Here is a 26,395-nt window from a genome sequence, read left to right on the forward strand (position 1 = left end):
TTCTTGTAAATAAAGTTTAATGAAATAAGTTCTTATCATTTAACAATAATAACATTAATATTTACAAATTATACAATTTCAAACATCTATTAAAGTATAGTTTCGATAGGACAAATATTAGACTCTAGTTTATTGATTAGGTCAGTTATAGGTTGATTTAAAAGTGGTAACTGATCTACATGGTTTATGAAATTGTCATGAGCAAATTTACTTTGCGAAATCGTCAAAAATCCACATTGGTTTTCTTGTGGTATTTGACTAAACGCCGTTTTTGCATTCTGAAATAAACAGAAATATATTAATACAAGGTATTCTAAAAAATAATTACTGTAGAATATAGAAGTTGTTAGGCCGAATAATAGAATAATGAAGTAAGTAAGATTTGTAGACTACAAGCTCGTAGAACATTTTTAGAAGGTCATTTGACCCAACATGAATCATATATAAATCAATACTACAATATGTAATAACAAGGGTTGCGATTTAGATTTCTCACCACTGTTTCAGATGGAATGTACGGACGGAATGACGTTGCAAAACAATTAATCTGTATGCCGATCCAAAACTTTGTTTATGAAAGTTTTCCAAAAATAAACGATTTCCCCTATTTCTACCAAAATTTTTGTACGGCATTAGGTCGCAAGTCAGTATTTTTGTATTACCTACCTAAGTTATAAATGCCGTACAAATATGTAAAATTTCTCCTTCCTTAACTCTGCAGTACACGCGAGGATTACATACGTAAACCATTGGATTATATCGCACCCTCAGTGCAAGACTGCACTGAGGGTAAGAATAATTAAGTCAGAATAAGTAAGTTTCGAGATAAAGACGATTTTGTTTATTTTCGTGCTAATATCGGTGAAATATGACACAAGTTTTAAGAAAAATTAACATTTAATTATGATTTTGCATGCTTTTGAGCCTATATTACAATAACCAAAAATAGAAATTTAAATAAAATAATATTATTGCTAAAAAAATTAGGAATTTCAAAGTTACAACACTTTTGCACGGTGAAAATTGTAAAAAGTGTAGACACATTTTCTGTTAGTTGTCCTAGTTGATACACTTCTTGTATATTTGTTTCCCAACAATTTGGGATTTAGTTTTTATAGAGCAAGTTTTCTGAGAAGAGATGTTTTTAACCTGTCAGTATTATTAATACACAAGTTTTAAGATAACTGTTTTTCCTTTCATAAGAAAAAATACTTTTTGTCTGTAAATAATTAGTCTTAATTTATGTGTTTTTAATCGCACGAACGACATCGCACACATTTTATGGAAAATATAATGTCACACAAAGGACATTAAACTTACATGAATAGATTGGTCTCGTAAATCTTTGTTTATTATCGGCCGATAATGGATTACGTAGACACGCTGTATATTAAAATAAAACACCACAAATGTAGATATTAAAATAACAAATATATTACTTTTTTCGTGCTTTTCATTGCTTGTCATCGAAACCATTGCAATGTTCCGTGCAAAACTCTTGTAACTCTGTTACATTAGAATTACAACAGTTTTGCACGGAACTTATGTACAAAAACGCAAAATAGTTAAACTGTTGTTGTTGTAATATTTAGCCGGTTAAGCATTTGAAAGTTACTAAAGTTTTACAGGGGATAGATATGCATGCTTACAATTGAATTCCATGATTACTTAATTTTCATAAAATTTTGAGTTAATGCAGTCTAGCACTGAGGGTGCGATATAATATTGCTTTTCGGACTATACTGTATATAAAGTTGCCTATCTCCTTATAACTTCAGGGCATAGTATAAGGAATTGTTTTAGTATGCGTCTGTCTCTTGATGTGTGTAGGTGTAAAAAATAGATTGTGTTCTGTTACCATTGTAATCCACTCGTGTACTTACATAACCCTACACTAAAAATTATATTTTGTATTCGGCGGTTAAGATTAGTTCTGCGTGAAAAACAGTAACAAATATTTATATTTTATTTTTGTTTTAGTTATCAGTAATGTCCCGACCAAAAAAAGTAAGATTCGGCGACTCTAATTTTGAAAAAATGCTGATGGAATTGAATAAAGAAATAGAGAACAAACAGGAGCCGAATATAGATAGTAGTCACAACGACAGCTGCTCAGGTGACTATAATGTTGAGCAATATGTATCTGATGATGTTCTAGAACAAGAATGTACCATGTTTGAACAAGAATCGGAACAAGACTGATGAAAAGATTCAAGGGAAAGAAGGTGAAGAAAAAATAATTTCAAAATGCTATGTTGGCAAAGACAAAAAAAAAACAAAGTGGAGTAGGATGTGTCCTGCGTCTTCTTCAAGAACTCGTGCAAAAATATTGTTTTGAAGTTACCAGGACCAATAAGAGAAGCTAGAAATGCAAAAACACAGTTTGAATGCTTCAAATAATGTATGCTAGATGATAATATCGTCAAAGACATCAGGCGTTGTACCAACATCTATATGGAGAAGGTAAAAACAAATTTTCAACGCTATAGAAATTCTAAAATGACCGACGTCAAAGAGATTTGGGGACTTATTGGTATACTCTCTTTAGCAGGTGTTCTAAAATCTGGAAGACTAAAGGTTTTGAAAATGTGGGATAATAAGAAAGGTACTGGTGTTGAAAGGTTTGACGACTTTAATTCTAGACAACAAAGGAGAGAGCTGGATAAAATTGCTCCTATACGAGACATTTTTAGACATTTTATTGAAAATTCAAAAAAAACTTACACGTTCAGATTATTTAACAGTTAAGAAATTACTTGCTTTTAGGAGAAAATGTTAATTCCGTTAAGACATCCCCAGTAAACCATCCAAATATGGTATAAAAATATTTGCGTTAGTAGATACGCAAATATGCATATACCTATAATATGAAGATTTACAGTGGAACACAACCAACTGGTCCTTTTAAAACTGATTGGAGTAGCGCAGAGGTTGTTACAAGAATGGTTAAACCCATAGAAGGAACGGACATAAACGTAACCATGGATAATTGGTTTACCAGTATATCTTTGGCCATGGACTTGCTTCAAAAGCGATTAACTATTGTTGGTACAATTCGTAAAAATAAGAGGGAGCTATCACAAGAATTTATAAAGAGAGACATGCATTCTTCACTATTTGGATTCCTTCAATAAAAATGTACATTTGTAACGTACGTTCCAAAAAAAAATAAGGTCGTATTAGCTGATTCAACCATGCACCATGATGACAGTATTGATTCTGAAACAGAAAACAAGAACAAACCCGAGATAATAACGGATTACAACAAAACAAAATTCGGTGTAGAACTGGTTGACCAATCGTGTGCACAATATGATGTTTTCCGAAACTCTCGGCGTTGGCCACTCACCGTGTTATTTGATCTATTAAATATATCAGGAATTAATGCATATTATGTTCATTATCATCGTGTAGCGCTGCAACCTTGGACAGACTATACAACCTGACCTAGATTAAGGTCTGATCTTGTGTGTTTTTATGTGCATAAGTGTTTTCCTGGCTCGTTCGATTCTTGATAGGATTTCCTTTTTTGGGTTACACTTATTTGTCGCTTAGCATACAAATATACGGTTGTTGGTAGCTTTGAAAATACTAGAATTTTAGTTTTGGAAACATTTAGATGTAAACCATTTCGCTACGACGAACTACCGCATTTATTATATTTTGTAGTTATTGTGCGTTGCTTGCTATTAGTACGGTATCATCAGAGTACCTGATGTTGTCTATGCTGATTACTTTATAGAACTCCCTAAAACTAGGTTTAGCTCAATCTGTTGCTCAAGATAATATGTTAGAATAAGCAATAGGACAATTCTTCTTCTTGTTGTGCCACTCCTATCGGAGATTGGAAATCATCAAGGCTATCCTGACCTTGTTTACAGCTGACCTAAAGATTTCATTAGTGGTACAGCCCAACCACTCTCTCAAATTACTCAACCACGACATTCTGCTATGGCCTGGATGTCGTTTTTTTTTCTATTTTTCCTTGCATTATATTTTGACGTAATGCGTATTTATGTCTTCTCATCAGGTGACCCAAATATTCAAGTTTTCTTCGTTTGATCGTTGACAAAATTTCTGGGTCTTTTCCTATCCTTCGCCTTACTTCAAAGTTTGTAACTCTTTCAACCCAACTTATCTTCAGCATTCGACAGTAGCACCACATCTCGAAACTATCAATATTATTGACACAACCATTATCAAATACACTATTTCACGACCAGGAGGGAATATATACCAGAGTAAAGGACTGTAAAGTAATAATCAATGAAAATATAAGCCTACAACTCCAGTTGTTTGTACTAAATACTGAAGCTGAGACCAGAAAAGAACTTTGTGGCGCTAACTTCAGAACTAAAATCATAAATCTCTAGATATAACTGAGGATGTAACATTTTACAATAATAATGTAAAACGGTTGAATCGCATCCATAAGTCAAAGCTGAATCTAAACGCTGATTTAAATAGACGATATTCCTTAGCATGGGCAGCATTTGGAAAATTACTGTTTGTTTTGCCGTTGTTGACATATAAAATTAAAACATGTGCTTTTAACAACATAGTTCGCAAACTTCGAGTGACTCCGAAAGCTATGGAAGCTGTTATGTTTAACAATAAGTCAGCGATCGTATAGATATCTAATAAAGAAATACGAAGACGATAGGACGAATGTAAGACAACCGTTGAACGAAGCAAATTGTTCAATAGCAAAAGAGACAATAAGAGAAGTAGAGGCAGCCTTAAACAAAATAGAGTAATAATATCAAACGAACGACTTTTCATGATTATATGTAAAAAAAACGAACAGAAATGATTGGACACACCTAAGAGATCCGACGATTGATGAAAAAGTTTGTGATGATAATTATAAGATGACAGAAAAAATATCATTTTTTTTTAAATCAGCATCTTCTTCAGTTAATCGCAATCTTGGTGGCATAAATAGAACAGTGTGAGTCTACTTTTTTCATAAACAGAGTTTATATAGAGACCATCCAAAAAGATTTGTTCTGTTGAATAAACCAGTAGATAGGTAATAAAACTGACGCATTTTCTGTATTCTGAAGCTATCAAATTTTGTTATCCCATATGCCAAACCCATTTGTACCAATTCATACCAAATGACTGAAAAAAAAAATGTTTTCTCTATCTGTATGCAGGTTGTCTAAATAGCCCAAGTTGATGTTAAATATCTATAAAAATATTTTATTTTATTTACTTACGGAACTTTCTGCCAAGTAATCATTAGATGCAACGACATATGTAACTGGAACATTAATATTATTTAATGGATATAAGGGTGGTGTAGGGCTGTTATATTTCAACAAATTACCGGATGCTCCATAGTCAAACATTTGGAATAATCCTTTATCAATTATTTGTGCGTAATGGGTTACAACCTTTTCGCAAATGCTATCTGGATTATCTACAAGTTGTATTGGACGTTTAGCCTGTAACAATTAATAAAATGAACAACTAGTTATAGATAGAAGAAGTAATTTTTATTTAAAACTAATACTTGATTAACTTTGTACCGTAATTGCTGCATTAAACACTTATTTTTTTAAAATAACTAAATTTTTTACAAGAAAAAATGCTTTATTTTGATTTAAGAAGCATACAGTTAATTGTATTTTATTTATGGCAAGTTTTTCAAAAATATTTATATATTTTTCATTCAGATCTTACTACATTCTGCTGAGGAATTTGCGACACAATTGGTCTCATTTACCAATTGTGTCGCAAATTCCTCGGCAGAATGTAGCAGGATCTGGTTATCCATATTAAATGAGGAAGTTATAAAAAGGAAAATACCAGTATTAGTAAGTCGGTAACATATAGAGGATACATCGTTTATGTTTTTTAACCCAGATATTACTACCGTCCTTTTAAAAGGCAGTGTAAATTATGCGTAATTTAGGTTAGTACAGCTACCAACTGATAGATGGCTCTAGATGGAGTGTTTTCAAGAGCCAGCATTCGACAAGTATTAACGATTTTAGTGCGCGCACATGCTGTAATTGTGAGGTTATCTGTGTAAATTGCCAGGTTTTGGACTACAAAATGGATGCTTATAATTGGAGGTAAGTCTAGAATTAAAAAACTGTTATTTCACGGCATTGGCATGTGGATTATTGTATAATAGGGACTTATGTAAGTATATTCTTGGCTCGAATAGTTGTCACGTTGTTTAAAAGGCTCGCCGCTTGGGATTTCATTTTGTTCTTTTAAAAGGACGGTAGTAATTAGTACTACCAACGTGCGTATTGTTTCAGGAGGCCTCTCAAATTGCATGAGCTATTAGAAGAGCTTGATTCTGATGAAATCCCAGTCCCTCCAGATGGTTTGATCATATTTCCCCCAGAAAATGCCAATGATGATGTCACCGATTGCGACTCCGGCGATGAAGAACTAACTACAATAAATAATTTACCGGGTAGTCAGTTGAGAAACGATGTAGAACTTGTTTTTGACAACGCGACTGAATTACCACAAGATTCTGTGAATTCCAGCCTACCAGAAGAAGATTCGGATGATGACAATATACCATTGGTTGTGTTTCTTTCCAAGGAAAAGCTGCCCCATCAATTAGAGAAGAGAATATCTGCACACTGGATTCAAGGAGACTTGTATCAACACCCTGATTGTACTTACTGGAAAACTCAATTTGGACCGAAAATGACTTAGTCGCCGATGGAAATTTTCAATTTGTTTTTTGATGATGAAGTCATCAATTTGGTTACCGAATACACTAACATCTACGCAGGACAAAGAAATCTTTTGAACGACATTACTCAAAATGAGATTCGATGTTTTATAGGCGTTCTTGTATTGAGTGGTTATGTGGTTGTGCCGAAAAGGTACATGTACTGGGAAAATCGTGACGATTCGCACAACGCAATGGTGGTAGCTGCTATATCTAGGGATAGATTTTCCCACATAATGAAAGTTTTGCATGTTTGCAATAACTTGTCATTAGATAAATTTGATAGATTTGCCAAGATGCGACCCCTGTTCGACGTAATAAACAAAAAATTTATACAATTTCCCCCTTTTGAACAACATCACAGCATAGATGAGGCAATGGTTCCGTATTTTGGTCGCCATCCCACAAAACAATTCATCAGGGGAAAACCAATCCGTTGGGGGTACAAAATGTGGGTAGGAGCCCTTCGTCTGGGATACATAGTTTGGTTTTCTCCTTACCAAGGTAATTCCACTACAATACCTGAACAATATAAAGTCCTTGGATTGGGTGCATCAGTAGTTCTATCCTATGCAGACAGATTGAATGAAGTATGGCCTCAAAGGCGATTTCATCTTATTTTTGATAATTATTTTACTTCTATTCATTTACTGCATGAGCTAAAACAAAGAGGCATATTTGGTACAGGCACTGTAAGGGAAAATCGCACCATGAAATGCCCTTTACCCTGTTTATCTATTATGAAAAAAACTGAACGTGGTAAATACGAGTATCGTCTTGATAAAAATACAGGAATAGTGGTTTGCCGCTGGCATGATAATAATATCGTTTCTATTGCTTCCAATTTTGTACCAGTAATGCCTTGCTTCTCTGTAAAGAGATTTTCACAAGCAGAGAAAAAACATATTCAAGTACCTCAACCAAATATTGTTAGAATATACAATAACTTCATGGGTGGCGTTGATCGGAGTGACCAGAACATCAGTTTATATCGAGTGTCCATAAGAGGAAAGAAATGGTATTTTCCCCTTTTTGCTCATTGCGTTGATATGGCTATTCAAAATGCGTGGCAGATTCACAAAACTCAAGACGGTAAACTGGATCAACTTGAATTTAGAAGATCTATTGCAACTAATATTTTGGAAACTTTTAAAAAAGAAACAAAACGCGGACCTTCTAAGCGGAATTCGAATTCGGTAGCCAATTCAAGATATGACGGTATTAACCACTTGATTCTTTATCAAGAAAAGCAATCGCGATGTGGATATTGTCACAAAAAAGTCCAGTTTTTGTGTGAAAAGTGCAAAATACCATTTTACATCCAAAATTTTGTTTTAAATCCTTTCATTCTTTGTAAATTAATACTAATAAAATATATATGATATCTGGTACCGTATATTACTACCGTCCTTTTAAAAGAACATGTCAAAACTTGACAGGTATCGTCATAAAAAAATATATGATTGTGTTTTTTGGTTCCATATGCTATAATTTCCATGAAAATTCGAAATTAATTCAAAATGTTAACAATAAAAGTTTCAGTAATATCTGGGTTAAATAACAAATAATATAAAATCATAATTTGGTGTTTATTGAAAGTAAACTAAATGCACGACCAAATACGTACCATGTCGGGATAGTATTATGAGGTTTTTTTACTGGTTTTTCCCTCATAATTTACTATGGAATCACTAACAGGGGATTTTTACTGTCATCATGGCATGTGTTTGCTTTTTAAAGACGAATTACATGCTATGATTTTTTCTGACGGATATTCTCAAGTTAAAGTTGATTTCATGTAATCGAATGAACTATCTTACAAGTAAAGTCGTCCCAGGAACGCAACTCAAAAATATTGGCGATATCATTTTAAAGTCGTCTACTTTAAAATGTATAATCTATCTATCTATATAAGGATTTTTACAACTGTCGCCGTCTTCCTTCTTTCAGCCAACGTCTCCCGTCCATTCTGTTCTGCCATTCTCCATTTCTAAGCTCTCGTCTTTCCATGGCCTCGTCCACTTCTTCCCTCCATGATCTTCGGGGTCTACCTCTTTTCCTCCTTCCTATTGGGCTTCAATCCGAAATCTTTGCTATCCAACTTGTATGATCTGTTCTTCTCACATGTCCATACCAAATTAAACGTTTTTCTTCGATGTAGCTGAGTATGTCTTGTTCTACTGCCGTTCTTCGTTTTATCTCCTCATTTGTGATGCGATCCATTTTTGTCACTCTACAGCTTCTTCTCATGAACTCCATTTCAGTTGCTGTGATTTTGGACCTGTTTCGTTTATTTATTATCCAATTCTCTGCTCCATAGGTCATTATACTGCGTACCAAGGTGTTATAAATTTTCTTCTTTGTATTTCTGGTAATCTGTCTATCCCACAGTACCCCGTTCATTTGTTTAATACATGTTCTTGTCTGTTCTAATCTGCTGGTTATCTCTTGCTCGGTGGTTTTAAGAGTATGAATCCTAAATATTTGAATGTATAATGTATGTCTGAATTGTTAATATAAATGAGTCAGATAAAATTAAATTGTTAGAAGAATTTTTCACCAAGTAATAGAAAAAACAAAATTTGTTTAATTTACTTTGTTTGTATTTTGATAACGATTTCCGAAGTGAAAACTGAAACGTCAATTAACGTGCTTTAACCTTTAATTGTGGCTTATTCCCATTTAAATGGTACATACTTTAAATTTATCTGTAACGTCATCTGTCATTATTACGTCACCTTTTATGACTAGGTGAGAAGCCTACGTCTGTTTATTACCTCCCTCCAAATTTTACTTTTATAACAATAACCGTTCAAAATATACGAGGGGGAACGGACTTTTGACTAGCACTGTATAGTCAATATGAACTTAAGTAGGTAATTTTCATCATTTAATTAAAATTAAATTGGACTTTTAAATTGGACTAAACTTTTATTCTCTAATGATAACAGTATGATACTGACCCTGGCAAAATATTGAATAGTAAGAACTAACTGTGCAATGATGTCCTATTGTCTATATTTATTTCTTTTAGTTTTAATTTTATATAAAATAATCTACAAGGTTGTACTTACATAATCTAAACCTTCGTAATCACTTCCATAAAGAGGTACCACAACCGAGTAACACATTTGCATTGTAATTGGAAGCTGAATGCAGAAATTCGTGTATCCCTGGTGCCCTGTGAGCATTTCACCGTTATATACAAGTTTGGCTATTGGCTAAAATAAAGGTTAGAGTGCATTAGATGTTAAAGATATAATGAAGAGTAACTTTATAAATTTTTCGAATAAAATTACATCCTGAAACTGAAAAAATAACAAACATTTTTAAAAATAGTCTAGTCGTCAGAGATTTCAGAGATTTGACCTCCAAAAATTGTACGAACAAGCTAAATTTTGCTGAAAATATTAATTTGTGGACTACAAAAAAGATGCAAAAAGTTTACCATTCCTATCCCCGGCTTTTCCATAGAACGCCTCCTTGTAGGGGGGAAAACGGAAAAATCGATTTACCAAAAATCTGTACGCCATATTTATTTATCGTATGGCAATTACAAAACATTTAGAACAAAATTACAAATACTAGTCATATAGGTATATGAAAAACTTTAAATAGTTACAAACAAACATCAAGTGTATTAATATAATCAATTGACTCTGAAGTTCAAACAGGAAACCTTCAGTGCTACCGTTGTAGGATCTTGAGGGACACTTCAATAATGTGGTCCATGGTTTGGTTCTCCCCACAGTCACATTGTGGAGACGGGTTCTTTCCCCATTTATGTAGCATGTATGCACATCTGCCATGTCTGTTCCTATTTAGAGTAAACCATGTTTTGCGTGGAAGATAAAAACCTGGTGGCTTGTGGGTAATGCAGGGCATGTTATTTTACAATGCGTTCCATTCTTGGAACCATGTAATCGTGATGTTGAACTCCTTCTCCTGATGAGACACACGCATTAGAGACGAAGGTACTATTAACAATAGATCGATACAAATCTTAGCATACGCTGATGACATTGACATAATAGGGCGTAGCAAGCGAGGTGTTGAGCAATGTTTCTTAGAATTGGAAACTGCGGTGAAACAGGCGGAAACATTCACTCTCACGTAGAAGGATAAAAGACTTGGATTAATAGGAATATTTAAGCATAATTCTTTGACCGTGGTGAGAAAGCACATAAGTCATTTTGCCTAGTTTTGCAGTAGAAGCGATTTAATATTCACCGGTTACCTCTAAATCCGTTTTATAGTCCAAAATTACGTGTTACTTACTTTATTTGGTTTTAATTGTTGTTTTTATAATTATCTATATAAATGTCTTATATTAATATAGACTATTTTCCAAATTTTCCACCACCCATGAAATAAAAAATATGCCAAAAATGAAATTCGTGACTTATGTCATTTGATCCCAAGTGTGTCCATGACTTATGTGTTATTGCACTTACAGAAAATGGTTATGAAAATAATATTATTAAACAAAGTATTTTTTATTTGTTATAAAAAAGGAAGCTTGATAAAAAAAATAAATCTAAAAAAAAGAATGAACCACTTAAACATAATAACTATTTAATCAATATCTTCGTCGATACTTGAATAGTCCAGCAACGCTGTTTCGATCGATGAAAGATTTTCATAGAACCCATGAAAAGTTGTAGGGATTAAGGGAAGGAAATCAAGAAGATCCTTCTTTTTTTCTTTATTTATTGGCACATCCACCTTATATTTCAACGGGGGAACTAAATTTCCCAACCAATTTCATCTAATAAAAGAAATTTCCTTAAATGGCTTCTCTGCATTTAAGGATTTTTTGAAAAATATTTTCCCACTATCCCATTTTATATAATTTAGCCATTGCACGTCATGCCAGCGAAAAGGTTCTCCTTGATCGTCTTTTTTCCTAGACACCAATGGCCCCTTTAACTTGTCGTATTTATGGCAAATATCCGTTTGAGGCTTTTTAAACGACAGATTCAATTTATGAAATTTAGATCTATAATATGGATACGACACAAAGTTTTTGTATGATTCCTTCTATAGGGAATACATTGCTTCTAGGGTCAAATGTGATGGTAGAAATCTTTTATTTGTTTGGTCGCGTGAGTAGTGGCTTTCGTAACTCAGGAAACTCAAAATATGCTTATCGAGTTCTTCTAATTTTTCTTCAGACCACTTGTTTGGTGGAATATTCTTTCATTGGACAGAATCAGTCTTTGTTTCCGCAGGTTATGCTCTTTTTATTAAAGCGATAACTTTTATGAAATTGTCTGTTTCATTAAAAGTCAAAAGAAAGCATCTACGGCAAATAGAAATATGGCTACCATTTATTCATAAAAAATATTTGTAGGTTTTCAGGCGAAATTTTTCTTTGTCTGGATCATCTGTATGAGGCCTCTGTGATTTTTTGTCATGTATGGTGAAAAGACTGGCTATATAAGCTACTCTCTTGTCGTAACTGCCCAAACTCCAATATTCGGGAAAAATTTCTTTCAGCTGATTTTCAGTGATTTTTGTTCTGCACTTTGCTCGGCATAGTGGCAGAGGTTGAAATGGTCTTTCTGGAATTATTTTACCATTTTTTGTAATATATGACTTCCCGAATTACTTTTTTTTTCGTAATTATCTAGCATTTCTTGTGTCCGGTGGTTTTTGCAGCTTTTGACGTGATTTTTACGCTCTAAGTAAAATTGCTTGTAGTATTATTATTTTGTCATCAGAACAGAATTGCTTTTAGGAATGTATCTGCTATCAACTCATCATCAACAGACACTTTAAACAAAAAACTTCTGGACATGTGTTATTCGCAATATCAAACCAAACTGAACTGTTTTTGGCTAAATTATTTTCTGCATGTAATGTTTCATTAGCGCCTAGTAACATAAATCACCGACGACACAACAAGAGACAGCAAGTTGCAACTGGCTCTCTTCACATAAGTCGACTTAAGTATTTACAGTCGACACAGTGTACAGTGTACAGTGTTTGTGTACAGTGTTCACAAACTCAAGTCGGTATTTTCTCAGTATGGTTATTATGCACACTTAGCAATAACAGCTGTAAAAATGCATAGTAGACTAAAGTGCTTAGAGCCGATGATAGTATTACAAATCACCTACACATTTTTATCAAAAAAAAATTCGGAAAATTTGACTTATGTGCTTACTCACCTCAGTCACAGAATTATACTCTCCAAAATATTTGGAGCCATAAACGATCAAAGGAAGTGGTGCAAAAGATTTAATTTCGTATTATACTAACTTTTTAATGAATCAGATATCGTAATGTTGATTAAAATAGAGCGACTTAGATGGCCCAGATACATGATTGCTAAAAAGCTAACGACAGGAACACCTATAGGAAAAAGAAGCAAAGGCCGACCGCGAATTAGGTGGTTCGATGGAGTTTGAGACCGACTTAGGGATACTAGAGATCAGAAGATGGCAACACGTGTCCAGAAACCAAACAAAATGGCGACTAATCTTAGAGAAGTCCAGGATCCACAGAGGATTGTCGAGCCAAAGATGATAATTAAATCATATTAATGGTTATGACTATTTTCTCTAAAAAGTAAAAGTTTATTAAAAAAACTTGTAATTTTACGCCAATGGCAAAATTAGCTTTAACTTGTTTTGCAAAATGTTAAGTGCACTCAAATATCAAGATGGTGACGTATCAAGGTAGTTTAGCGCAGAAAATAATTTTGTCTAGATAGATGGTCGACATACATGTTGGCTTAATACCAACCGAATCCTAATTATAATTTTATTATAAACTTACCTGAACTAAGGGCCAAAGAGGTGCCAAACCTCCTAATATAGATCTTATCTGCTTATTTAAAATTACAATTGGTGCCATTGCAACAAAATTTTTTACTCTGGATTGAGCTTTCTCTGGATTTAAAGACAGAAAAACACTTGTGACAGTTGTTCCCATAGAATATCCAATCACTATCGCTTTTTGTTGAGTGGTCTGATAAACTAAGTCCAGAGCAGCTGGCATATCGTACATGCCCATCTCGTGCCATCTAAGATTATAAAATATTTCTCATAAAGAATGTGTTTTTCCGAAAGTGATATTCGTTATATATATATATATATATATATATATATATATATATATATATATATATATATGTATATATCGCACCTTGAAAACCATATGGCAATATCTGCATTTTTTTCGTAAAATGACCTTTTAATGCAGTCTAATAGAAAAAAAATCTATTTTTTAATGCTATTTAGCAACATCTGCAACGAATTTTAAATTCGGCACCAGAAAGATACGTCCTTATGGCTTTTGTAAAAAATCTATTCATCTTTTTATACCATCAGGCATTATCTGCAGTTGTTGCTCTATGGTTCTAAAATAGGAACCAAAACTCAGCCTGTACCTACTTTTATCTGTTATGTTGTGAGTTGATTTCCATTGATCTTCCTATAAAATTCCACAAAACAGTGAAAATTTATAGGAAGATCAATGGAAAAAACTAATGTGAAATATAGAACAGTAAATCCAGACAGTAATCGTGGAGCAAACTATGTCTATTTCTTCGAAGTGGAAGGCAAGAAATATAGAGTGTTGCAATTTTATTGCAACACTGGGAATAAGCGACAAGACTATAGCAAATATACAACGTCGTACTGTAGATGGGTTTATCCCAAAAGACAAGCGAGGAACTCACAAGAATGGAAAAAGAATCGACGAAGTCGTGAAACAAAACATAATGAGTTACATCGAATCCATTCCTAGAGTGGAATCCCACTACTTAAGAAAACAAACTACCAGAGAGTTCGTCAGTGGTGACGAAACTCTGGCTGATATTCATCGCGATTATATAAAATTTTGCGAAGAAAAAGGTTCGGTGTTCGGAAATTACGCTACGTTTAGGACCATATTTAACACGAAATTTAATATAAGTTTCTTTAAGCCCAAAGAAGACCTCTGCTTGCTATGTGAAAGTTACAAAAATTCATTAAATAAATCTACATTAGAAGCAGCCTATAATACTCACCGTCAAGAAGTGGAACTTAGTAGAAAAGAAAAAGAAAATGACTCAAAATCTGCAAAATCTAATACTTGCATTACTGCTTGTTTTGACTTACAAGCCGTATTACCTACACCTTCAGGCGATGTCTCCTTATTTTATTACAAAAGGAGATTATCAACATTTAATTTCACAATTTTTGACCTGACCACAAATGCAGGACACTGCTACCTTTGGTTCGACGGAATTGCCAATCGTGGTCCAAACGAAATAGCCTCATGCCTGTTACAATTTCTGAGGAACCATGCCAGGGAACAGGAAATAATGTTATATTCAGATAACTGCAGTGGGCACAATAAGAATAAGTATATTGTCTGTCTTTATCTCTATGCAGTACAGAAATTGAACATACCTAAAATTACCCACAAATTTTTGATAACAGGTCACTTCCAAAATGAGGGAGATATCATGCATTCTTTGATTGAGAAACAAAAAAAAGGGCATTAAAAGGAGAACCAATTTATGTGCCTGCGCAATGGGTCACAGTAGTTCAAACAGCGAAAGAAACAGGTGAACCTTACAAAATTAATGAAATGTCTACATCGGACTTTAAAAAATTATGTAAGGAAATGGGGAACAATTATAATATTGACGAAGAAGGAAATCGGGTCGTCTGGAATGAGATTAAGATGATCAAGGTTTAGAAGACACTTGAAAATAAGTTTCAGGTTAAGACAAGCTACAATGATACAGAGTTCAGAACCATTAATATAAGGCGAAGACAACGAGGGTTGGTGGCTAATATGGAACTAAGTAAAGCATATTCGCATCCACCAGGAATATCGAATCTAAAAATACAAGATCTGCTCTCACTATGTAAGGCTAATGTTATTCAAGAGCACTACCATAGGTTTTATGAAGATTTACATGTGAACAATGAAACAGTAGAAACCGAACAAACAGAATACAATATGCATGATTTTGATTAAGTGTTAAAACCAAAAAATTGTAATAAATAAGTACAATCTTAAATAAAAAAAACTTTTATTTGATATGAATTTTTACAGCATCATTTTCCAAAATTGATATATATTTTAAAACCATATGGCCGTATGTGCTAAAATACCTATTTCCTGAAATAAATTTCACATACTCCTTACTGCATATAAAAATATGCAAAATTAAAGACAATTATGCTAAATATCAGGTTTGTAGCTTAATTTTTGGAATAACAGTAAATAATATTAACTTAAAAAAAAAATTGAAACGCTCATAACTCAACATTATGATTTTTGCAGTTACTGCCCTATGGTTTTTAAGGTGCGATATATATATGTATATACCATAAACTACTAAAATATTTTAATGACAACATTAAGATCACTTACGTAAAATTCCAGTAGTCGTAGTTACTCTTATCAAGACCATTTACATTTCCAGGACTATAAAGCGATCCCCTTAAGTTTATCAAAAAAACTTGCCTTCTCTGCTCTATAAGTTGATATACTAAAATGGACAGTTTTATTGTAGTGACAAATTTTTTTTATAATTACGTTTAATTACAATCTACTCGTACATTTCAGAGTATTAAGTAAATATGTTAAAAGTTTTGGGCGTGAAGGAGAGACACCCAATGATGTCTCACCTTATTCTATTTTGGTTTAGTTTTGAAGTAGGTCTTGGGGCCAGGTTCTATCTAGTCTTCTAATGGCTGAACCATTGTTGAATAATTCCCTTACTAGTAATTTTCATGGTAAATGGTTCGTTGATTTTGTGACTCCGTGGCTCTATGGATTTCTTCTCTAATGAAAGGAATCTTTAAGTGGTAGTAAAGTGTTTGGTTAATTACGTACCATTATGCATCCACTATTGATCTTAGCACTTTAGACTGGAATCTTTGGATCATTTCAGCAACGTTGACTTTGCATAGCCCCATAGGTGTAGTCTGTAGAATCAGATAGGTTTCTGATTCTTTCTTGTTTTGGATGTTAATTTTTGATTTACGTCCAAGGAGAAAATAGATTTGCCGAAATTTTAAGGTGAGCTGTTTTCACTTGGTCTGGATATATTTTTTCCAAGTGAGACGTTGGTCAAGATGGAGGCCAAGATATCTAGCGTCTGTTACTGATGGTATTCTTACATTTTCCATTCTTACAGGTGGGCATATGTTGTGACGTTTGATAAATGTTATTTGAGTGAATTTTGTTTTATTTACTTTTGTTCTCCATTTTGTATACCAATCACTGAGTATGTTCAGATGATGTTGCAGGTTTTGTGATGCTTGTATGGGATCTTACAGCTAGTATTGCTACGTCGTCAGCAAAGGAAGCGATTGTAGTATTAGTCTCTGGTATATCGGCTGTGTAGAGTGAGAAAAGCAGCGGCACTAGATCACTACCCTACGGGACTCCAGAGTTGATAGGACAGAGGTTGGATTGTTGGTCTTTGAATTTTACAGAGAAATATTTATTTGATATGCAGGATTTAAGTAGAAGGAAATCTATACTTGATAGTGCTCTTTTTACTTTGTAAAGCAGACCTCCGTGCCAGACTTTGTCAAACGTTTGTTAAAAGTCTAGAAATATAGCGTTGCAGTATTTCTTTTCTTCGTTGTTACAAAATAAATAAAAATGTATAAATAAATGATTAGTCAGTAACAGATTAAAGTTTTCATTTAACTATTCAATTAAGTAATCCAATTAATCGACAAAGAAGTGGTAGAAAATTATGAAATTTATTCTAACTTTAAACTCATAGGGATTAATAGGGATTTGTTTATTATCATTATTATTATTCAGATTTAGGCATATGGCTCATACTCTCTCTAAAGAAAATATTCACTTATCCTAGATACCTCCGATATCAACAAGATTGAGCTTTGGTGTAACTCTTTTCGTGTTACCGAGCCCTAGGTGACCGATTACGTGAGAGTATCTCACAAAAATTTTCGTAAGCTTCTGGACGTCGATAGTAGCACAGCTTTTTGTATGATCTTACACAGGTGTTTACTTATATCCAGCTATTTTATGTTTTCTGGGAGGTTTGTCGGAATAACACCAGTAGTAGATAACAGAATAGGCACTGTTTAGGTACTTTCCATTTTTTACTGTCTCCTTATTTGTATTTTTAGATCTATTTACTTGGGGATCTTTATATTGTCTTTAACCCACAGTTGTTAAGTATTGCCACATCTATTAGTTAACTTTATTGGTACTTTCTACAGTGGAATTAAGTTTCCCATAGAACGCCTTCTCGGCATGCTCAAAAATCGCATTGTCGCATTTTGGACTGTAACTAATTTAATATCTCCTTAGTCGTCCTGAATAATTGAAAGAATTTAATGTATTCAGTCACTGTTGGACTGCGTTGTTTTTTGGATATAATTCAAGTGTCTTGCAGTGCTCAGCATTATTTCTTCGGCTATTCTGCTAACTTTTCTACTTAGTATTCCACGTATATATTCCGCCATTTGACGCAATTATTTAATCTTGTTTAGAATCCATTTTCCCATGGTGAAATTCTTTTATCTATCCTTCCGACATTGGTACCTCATCGTGTTCTAATCTTGAATACCATTATATTAGCTGTTACTTTTGCTTCATAGTAAACAAGCATGTGCAAATGTTCCAGCATATAGGCTTCTACGAGGTAATTGGGTAGGACAATATTCATAATTTGTAACGAGTAGACGAGTTTATTTTTGGTAGCGATGATCTGCTAAGTAGGTTTGTTCGATTAAACTCTTGTATGTTGTTGTTGTTCTGTTGTGTATCATCAAATTAACTGTCTTGTACAGCAAGCTCAGAAATCTGCACATGTGTTTCACTAGGAACTTAATCCACATTTACTTCTTGGTTATAAACTTCCCGTTTGACTTCGCTTCTGATGGTATTGCGTCTAATAGCATCTGCGCTAAGATTGTTTTCTATAATTACCCGGTATTGCTTTGCAACTCGTTGTTCAGGTACTTGAATTTCTGAGTACTCATTGTAAAATTTGACCTAAAAACTTTGTCGATACCTGATCGTTTCTTGACTGAAGTTTGTCACCTGGTAATAGAAGCGCAAAATATTTTTATTCATGGACATGAGCTTGAGTGAGCGCCAGCTGATGTTCCAGGGCAGCAAATTCAGCGTGTGGAGCTCTTTGTTGTTTGTCTCGGTTGTAGTCGTTCTTGTTGTTGCGCTGTAGTTAATTGTATGACAGGGACGCGCCTCTTCAGTACCCTGTAACTAAAAGGTATAGAGGATGGGCAAAACCGCACAGACACATCACATGCAGTATAAAATAGAAATGTATGAGTAAGTAGTTTCCAATTACAGTTCACCTATCACGGCTACCTAATTTCACCATTTTCTATAATTAAATCATGGAATATTTAGCAAAAATACTTATTTTTCTTACGAACTGCAGTTTTATTTAATCGGCTATGTAAACTTTTTTGTTTAAAACATGACCGTAAACGTTCAGTAAGCGAAGTATGAGACCATTTCAATACTTTTATAGCATTATACTCTAAAAAATTGGTTTCTTGAAGAAATTTGTCATTGATGTTCGGTAAAAAGCAGTTCCAAAAAGGTATTTAGTTACATTTGACCATTACAAACAATAACAGAAAAAATACTGAAACACAAACAGAAAACATTATCGCGCATTTATCTCGAGATGACGTTTTGTATTACATAGTTTACAATATACTTACCAAGACTTTTTTCTCCAGAAGACACGAAGGCTCTAGAATTCATATAAATACCATGAACCATTAAAATGGGTGTCAACGTAGGATCCAAATTTTTGTATGCTCTGATGACTAAAATTTGATACCCATCTGTGGTTGTTAATGTATTTGTTTCAACAGTGCAACCCCATCTCTGTAGAATTTCCATCTAAAACCGATAATCATAATCATGTATAAAATAAAAATAGTAAGCTATATTTTTTCTTTGAAACACTTGGAATGATTTTTCTGACGGATATTCTTAAGATAAAGTTGATTTCATATAATCGAATGGACTATCTCACAATAAAATCGTCCCAGGATTTTGGAAATACCATTTTAAAGTCATTTACTTTAAAATGTACATTATATGTTTGAATTGTCAATATTAATGAGTCATAAAAAATAAAATTATTAGAAAAAATTTTTACCAAGTGATAAGTTTAATTTACTAATGTTTTGTATGTTGAGAACGATTTCCGACATATGTACCATTAGTCTTGTGTATTGGTACATATGTGTACCAACAGTCCCACATAAAAATATTATTATATACCACATAATATATTTGTATTACTTTATTACTCAAAAATACAAAACAATTACTCAAAAATACAAAATATTATTTACGGTGATATACTGCGAAACAGTTTTTACATAAAGAAATGTCACACTCTTCGCAAAGGGTTTTTGTACGTGTTTGAGTTTTACTATCAGTGCACATTTTACATCGTCTTCTTGTGCTTCCTTCAATTGGAAGATGTAATGATACACTCTCGAAACGTTTTCTTTTCATAGATATTCTTCCCTTCTTAGATAAACGTCGTATAGCAGCTATTTTTTGTCCTTCGGCTATCATTTCTTCTGCCAGAGGTACCAAAAATTGAATCAGAGGAATTTTTTTCTTATTTTTTTCATTATAAATAATCCATGAGTTAACAACTGACATCATAAGTAAGCGATGGAATACTTTTTTCCACCATTTGTTTGATTTACGATCTAAATCGTACAATCCTACCATTTGGTCTGCTAGATTAACCCCACCCATAATTTTCCTGTAGCACGCTATCATTTCTGGACAGGACACATTTACTTTCGAACCATCTCTCATGGTTTTATTGATAGATGAAACACTGTCATTATGGCAATTACTCAGCATCAAGACTTCCTTGGTGTCCTGCCATTTCACAAACATTAGTCCGTTTTCACTGCACTGAAATACGCATTCACCTCTTTGCAATTTATCTTTTATTTTTGGCAAGTTTTTTCTATTTTGGTTACAGGTCCCCATCGCTGCGTACTCTATATTTTCCAACCGACAAACCGAAGTAAAAAAACGATCAAAGCAAAAGGTTATATCTCTTTCTTTTGCTGTGGAAACAAGTTTGTTCACTACACGTTCCCCAAGAGTTCCTTCTACATATTCAGTTTCGCGACCTGTGTAGATGTTGAAGTCGCAGGTATATCCAGTAAACGAGTCTGACCTAAGCCACATTTTGATTCCCCTTTTTACTGGTTTTAGCGGCATATACTGTTTGAGTGACGATCGACCTTTGAATTTCGTCATGGACTCGTCGATACTTTGAAAACTGCTGTCTTGTCGATATTTTTTAAAGGTACCTTTCAAGCATTGTACAACGTCATCAATGTAATACGTTTTTGAGGCTTCTGTTGGTTTCTTTGGTGATGCAAAATACATTTTTGACGATATAACTTTGAATCTGTCACGGGATATTGCATTTTGAATTGAAACGTTTCTTAGTGAAGGATGAGTTGACCAATAATTACTGATTTCTGGTACACGGTTGTAGCACATAACTAGCATACAACCAAGAACTATTTGAATTTCTCCTAAGTCAGTTTCCTTCAGACGAGCGTTTCTTCTTGACTGCTTACATATTTCAATCCTTTCATTAGTGCATTGAGCAATATACATATACAAAGAACGTGGAAACAACTTTTTGAAATATTGGTATGGCGTCAAGTTAGATTGTATGCCAGCATCCAATGTACAACTACGTTGACTTAAAATTTGTTTTTTCGGAGCAAAACCTTAATTTGGTGTTGACGACAACACAAAAGAACTACTAGGTGTGGCAGTTTCTTGTAAAGTTTCCTGTGTATCACGAACTTCTAACTCTGATTCTGATTCTTCATCAGAAGTTTCGTGAAAATTATCTTTGCAGTCCTCGTCTGATTCCGATTCATCATCAGAAGGCTTATATATGTCATCACTACTTCCAGACTCGGAAAATGATAATTCTGCATAATATTGAAGTTCTTTCTGTGTAAGTGGCCTTTTCTTATCCATATATAAAAATGACATGAATAAGACTAATGGTACACTCACATACCGTACTATAAGACTATTGGTACTTATTAGTACCATAGATTTTAAAAACAGTCAAATGTTTATTTTACTCTAAATAAATAACAATCTAAATATACTTACTATAAAAAGACACAAAAACAAACAGTCTGTAAAATGATATAATACAATTTAACTATAATTTGTATCAAAAAACAATGTATTTATGCTGACTGTAGCAACCAACACATCTAAAACTCGCAAATTCTAGGTTAACTAAAATATTTTACGCGGCTACACGTGAACGTGACTCAAACGATGCAATGGAGAACTGACTGGTACATTTTTAAATAATATTTAACGGCAAAATATCACTTTAGGCTTGTATGCAAACATAGTGGTACACATATGTACCTAAAGTCTCGAAAGGGTTAAATTGTAGCTTATTCTCAATTGAAATTGTTATAGTATTAACAGTTAACAATAAAAATATTTTCACGCTTTTAGGCCACGATTTCCTAACCGTTTCTTCCTGACAAAAACTATTTTCGTTCCACTTACATTAGAAAAATAACTGCCATGATAGATATTCTGCTGTCAACTTAGGTTATATTTGAACTGATTTAATGGGTGTGTACAACTGTTGAAAAAACATAAATGTTAAATTGAAACCTGGTCCAGATAGTATTCCAGAATATTTCTTATTTAATAATAGATTCATTATAAGCTTCGCGTGACTTAGATGGCTATGGAGCGTCAGATGTTGGGTGTCTCTCTGAGAGACCGAATCCTAAACGAAGAAATATGTCGTAAAGCAAAAATAACAGACGCTATCGAAAAAATCGCGTCGTTAAAATAGAATTGGGCAGGATACGTCGCCAGATTATCAGATAACCGATAGACAAAACGTCTTTTAGAGTAGAGACTAAGACAAAAAGCAATACGAAGCAGAGGACGCCCACCAACTAGATGGACTGACCACCTGAGACAGATATAAAGAGCTGAGGGAGACCTATGTCTAGCAGGGGACGCATACAGATTAAGGATGATGAAGATGTTGAACAGATTCGTTATATCGCCAGTTCTACTAAATTATCTATTATTTTGAAAATAGAGTGGTGTCCAAAATTTTCTTCTCTTTTGTGTTGTCATCTATCTCACTTGATAACCACTTGTAGTTTAGCTATGACGAACCGCGATGAAAACACCAGACTGAAGTCCAGTCCTTAGTTACGGGTTTTGTGTAACAGTGTTGTCAATGATCCATTTATCATCTTCCATTGGGAACATTCTTCCATAGGAGTGTGCCTAATGGTCTAAACTTCCTTTTGTTTTTTGGTCGTTACAACAAAGGAAGAAATAAAAACGCAATCCTCACTACTTGAAATAAAAAAGCTCTAGGTAAAGACGGAATAATATAGATAGATTATGGAAAAAAATGCTAAAAATTATTTACAGTGAATGTATAGAAATAAGTGAAGTACCCACACACAAGGGAAATAAATATAAATTAGAAAGACCCACCTACCGACCCATTAAGTATAGGCCTTAAAGTAGGACAGTAGAAAGTAAAGTGGTGAAAGTTATATGATAAGGATTTGTCAATAGTCTTTAAGATTAGAATACTGAACGAGTATTCAACCATTCAGCTAACAGTAAAGTTGTAATACGAGTGGGAGAGGAAGTGCTGGGAACAACGTCTGGTGAATGGCCTCCTAGAGACAAAGAAACTTGATGGTGGAACGATGAAGTACAACAGAAGTTTAGAGAGAAAAAAGAGGCTATAAAGAGGTATGACTGTAGCTGCTCTTAAGGAAAGATTGTCTGCACAACTTTATAAAGAGTTGAAAACACTCAAGGGGATAAAGGTTATAGAGCATTGCTAAACCACGGGACAAGTCATCAAAGGATTTGACCCACGTGCGACAGATTAAGAATGCGGATGGAAGAGTGTTAGAACCGACGTTGAAATAAAGCAAAGATAGTATAATTATTTTAGAAAGTTGCTAAATGAGAACATCAAAGGGGATACAGAGGATACTGGAGCCCAAATGGGAGTGTAATAGAATGGTAATAGAATGTAAAAGAATGGTAAGTCAGTAGGACCTCATGAACTACCTGTGGAGGTTTGGAAGGCTCTAAGAGAGAAAGGGGTTGATATTTTGTAATAAATGATGAGTAGGATATATAAGGAAGAAAAGATGCCCAATGCATAGAGAGTGTGATGGTATCATTGTTTAAAGATAAAGGGAACATTGAAGATTGTCAGAACTACAAAGGAATAAAGTTAATGTCGCCCGCAATGAAAATTTCTGAGAGAGCTACATTTGATAATACGCTACATGTAGCATGGCAATTAAAAACAGAAAAAAAAACAGAAAAGATAAAACTACAACGAAGGGTTAGACAAGGGAGTTCTATCTTACCCAAATTACTTACTTTAGCTCTAGAAGACATGTTTTAAAGTTTAGAATGGGCAAATAAAGAAGTGAAGATAGACGGCAGAAAAGCTAAACCCTTTAAGATTTGCTGATGATGTTGCGTTAAAAGCAAAAACAAAGAAGAATTGCAGGAAATGATATTAACCTAAAAACAAAATCAAAAGAAATAGGATTAAAAATAAATCTAATAAAAACTAAGTATCTAACAAACGAATCTCTAGATATAATTGAGGATATAAATCTAAATAATAATAAAGAAAATGTAAAGAATTATATATACCTCTCAAAAAAAATCGAATTATAAAAGCTGACCCCAAAAATGATTTAAATAGAAGATGTTTCTTAGCTTGGCAGTATTTGGAAGATCACAAACAGTATTTAAATCAAATTTACCAAATACTTTAAAAGCAGAAACTTTCGAAAAGCAAAAAAATCAGTATATATTGCCGGTTCTGATATATGGAACTGAAATATGGACTTTTAACAACAACATTGTCCACTAAAAGTGTGTTCCACCTGCGCTGGAAAGTCCGTGTTAAAAAGAAAAGAGGAGAGTTTGATAGTAGAAGAAATTGTATTGACTGATTGGAAAAAAATTCAAAATTATCCATTAAATAATAGTATCATTGATAAAGTATCAAAGTAATCAACTTACGGGAGTGGCACCTCCATCGGGATCAATTTGACAACTGCCACCATTAGATAGACCAAACAAATTAAAATAATATTCCAGTTGACTAGAACATGTTTTCACACCTGCAGTAGTTAATGTGACCGAACACGAAAAACAAAGGATTAATAACAACAGATATATCTGTGAACCCATTTTTACTTTTCCACTAGTGCAAATATTTGAATAATGTCATTTGTTACCAAATTTATACCTAAATGGTTCTATATCTTTTAACACACGTAATACATATCGCATTAATTAAGTAATTACAAATTCAAATATTTGCTTGTAGATAAAAAAATCCATTGTTAAGTGTAGATTATTGCCAATAATATTTTTTACAACAAATGTTTCAATTAATAATTTTATATTAAAAAATATTCTTAGGTGTTATTTAGTGAGACACGTTACTTATACAAATATGTAGTACTTACTGACAAACATTGTCATTATCATCAGTCTGGCTTTATGTGTGGGTCCTTGCTTCCGCAGGAATATTGTCGTACGGCCGTAGCATCCACGGAGTTATTATCCATATCTGGATGGTCTGCGACCGCAGCTCTAGAAGAGGATCGAAGGTTTCTCGACTCCATCCTTGACCTTGAAGTTCACTGGTGGCTCTGTAGTCCTAAAAGCCCACGACAATTTAGAACACTTTAACAGTTCGATAGTTTCTTACTTGATTTTGTATTATTTTCTTACATGTATTGAATATGAGTATTCTAATAACGTAATTAGAAATTGATCGAAAGACCAGTCAAAGGGTTCATACCGATAACGGATAGAATGGCACTATTGAAATTAAACGCTATACCGTTCAACATAAACATCATTGTAGTGTATGCACCAACATCTGATAGCACAGAGCAAGAAGTAAACATCTTCTACGATGACTTAAACAAAACATTTAATGAAGCAAAAAAGAAGAACTATGACAGCTTAACGATATATTGCTAAAGTAATGCAACAAGTATTTCATCTCTACCTATAAACCATATCAAATGCGACAACAGGATAATGCAAGCCCTCATATTGTCCGTGAAACCATGGAGTTTATACAAGAATCTGGTGTAGATACTTTGGAGTGGCTATTAAGATCAGGCTGATTTGTCACAAACTTAATGTGTGGAATATGGTAGGTTGAATCCTAAATCGATTGCCACGTCCTCCAACAAACTTAAAAGTTTTATGACATACCATAAGAAGAATCTGGATGAGTATTCCGCAATACAATATAGACCACTTAATTCGATCAATGCCCCATAGAGTAACTGAGTGTATAAGAAGGAGCCACTTATCATTAATTTTATAACTAAAATTACGTTACAAGTTTGTTTATAACGTCGTCGAATAATATCAATATTATAATGTATACTTCCATATACATTGTATCCGTAAAGTATGGAACAAGGTATTTTTTAGCTAAACAGACCATTTTAAGAAATAATCCTAAAACATCCTAACCACGGGACTAGTCACTATACTTATTGTTATATTGATTGTCATTATATGGAAGGTAGTCAGATATTTTCAAAACTTCAAGAGAGCCAGAAAACAAAG

General features: G+C 33.6%; 1 protein-coding gene across 1 annotated transcript; it reads right to left on the bottom strand.

The window, feature by feature from the left end:
- LOC140448297 (lipase member K-like) lies at positions 1 to 25,029 on the bottom strand. Its single transcript, XM_072541385.1, has 7 exons — positions 24,818 to 25,029; positions 19,399 to 19,582; positions 16,085 to 16,202; positions 13,490 to 13,736; positions 9,781 to 9,927; positions 5,223 to 5,450; positions 1 to 278 (listed from the first exon to the last, which is right to left on the bottom strand). Exons 1-7 carry the CDS (start codon positions 24,986 to 24,988, stop codon positions 90 to 92), a joined length of 1,284 nt encoding a protein of 427 aa, XP_072397486.1. The 5' UTR covers positions 24,989 to 25,029; the 3' UTR covers positions 1 to 89.
- Positions 25,030 to 26,395: the final 1,366 nt, after the last annotated feature.

Source organism: Diabrotica undecimpunctata, chromosome 8 (genome assembly GCF_040954645.1).
Source record: "Diabrotica undecimpunctata isolate CICGRU chromosome 8, icDiaUnde3, whole genome shotgun sequence".
NCBI classification, from domain to species: Eukaryota; Metazoa; Arthropoda; class Insecta; order Coleoptera; family Chrysomelidae; genus Diabrotica; species Diabrotica undecimpunctata.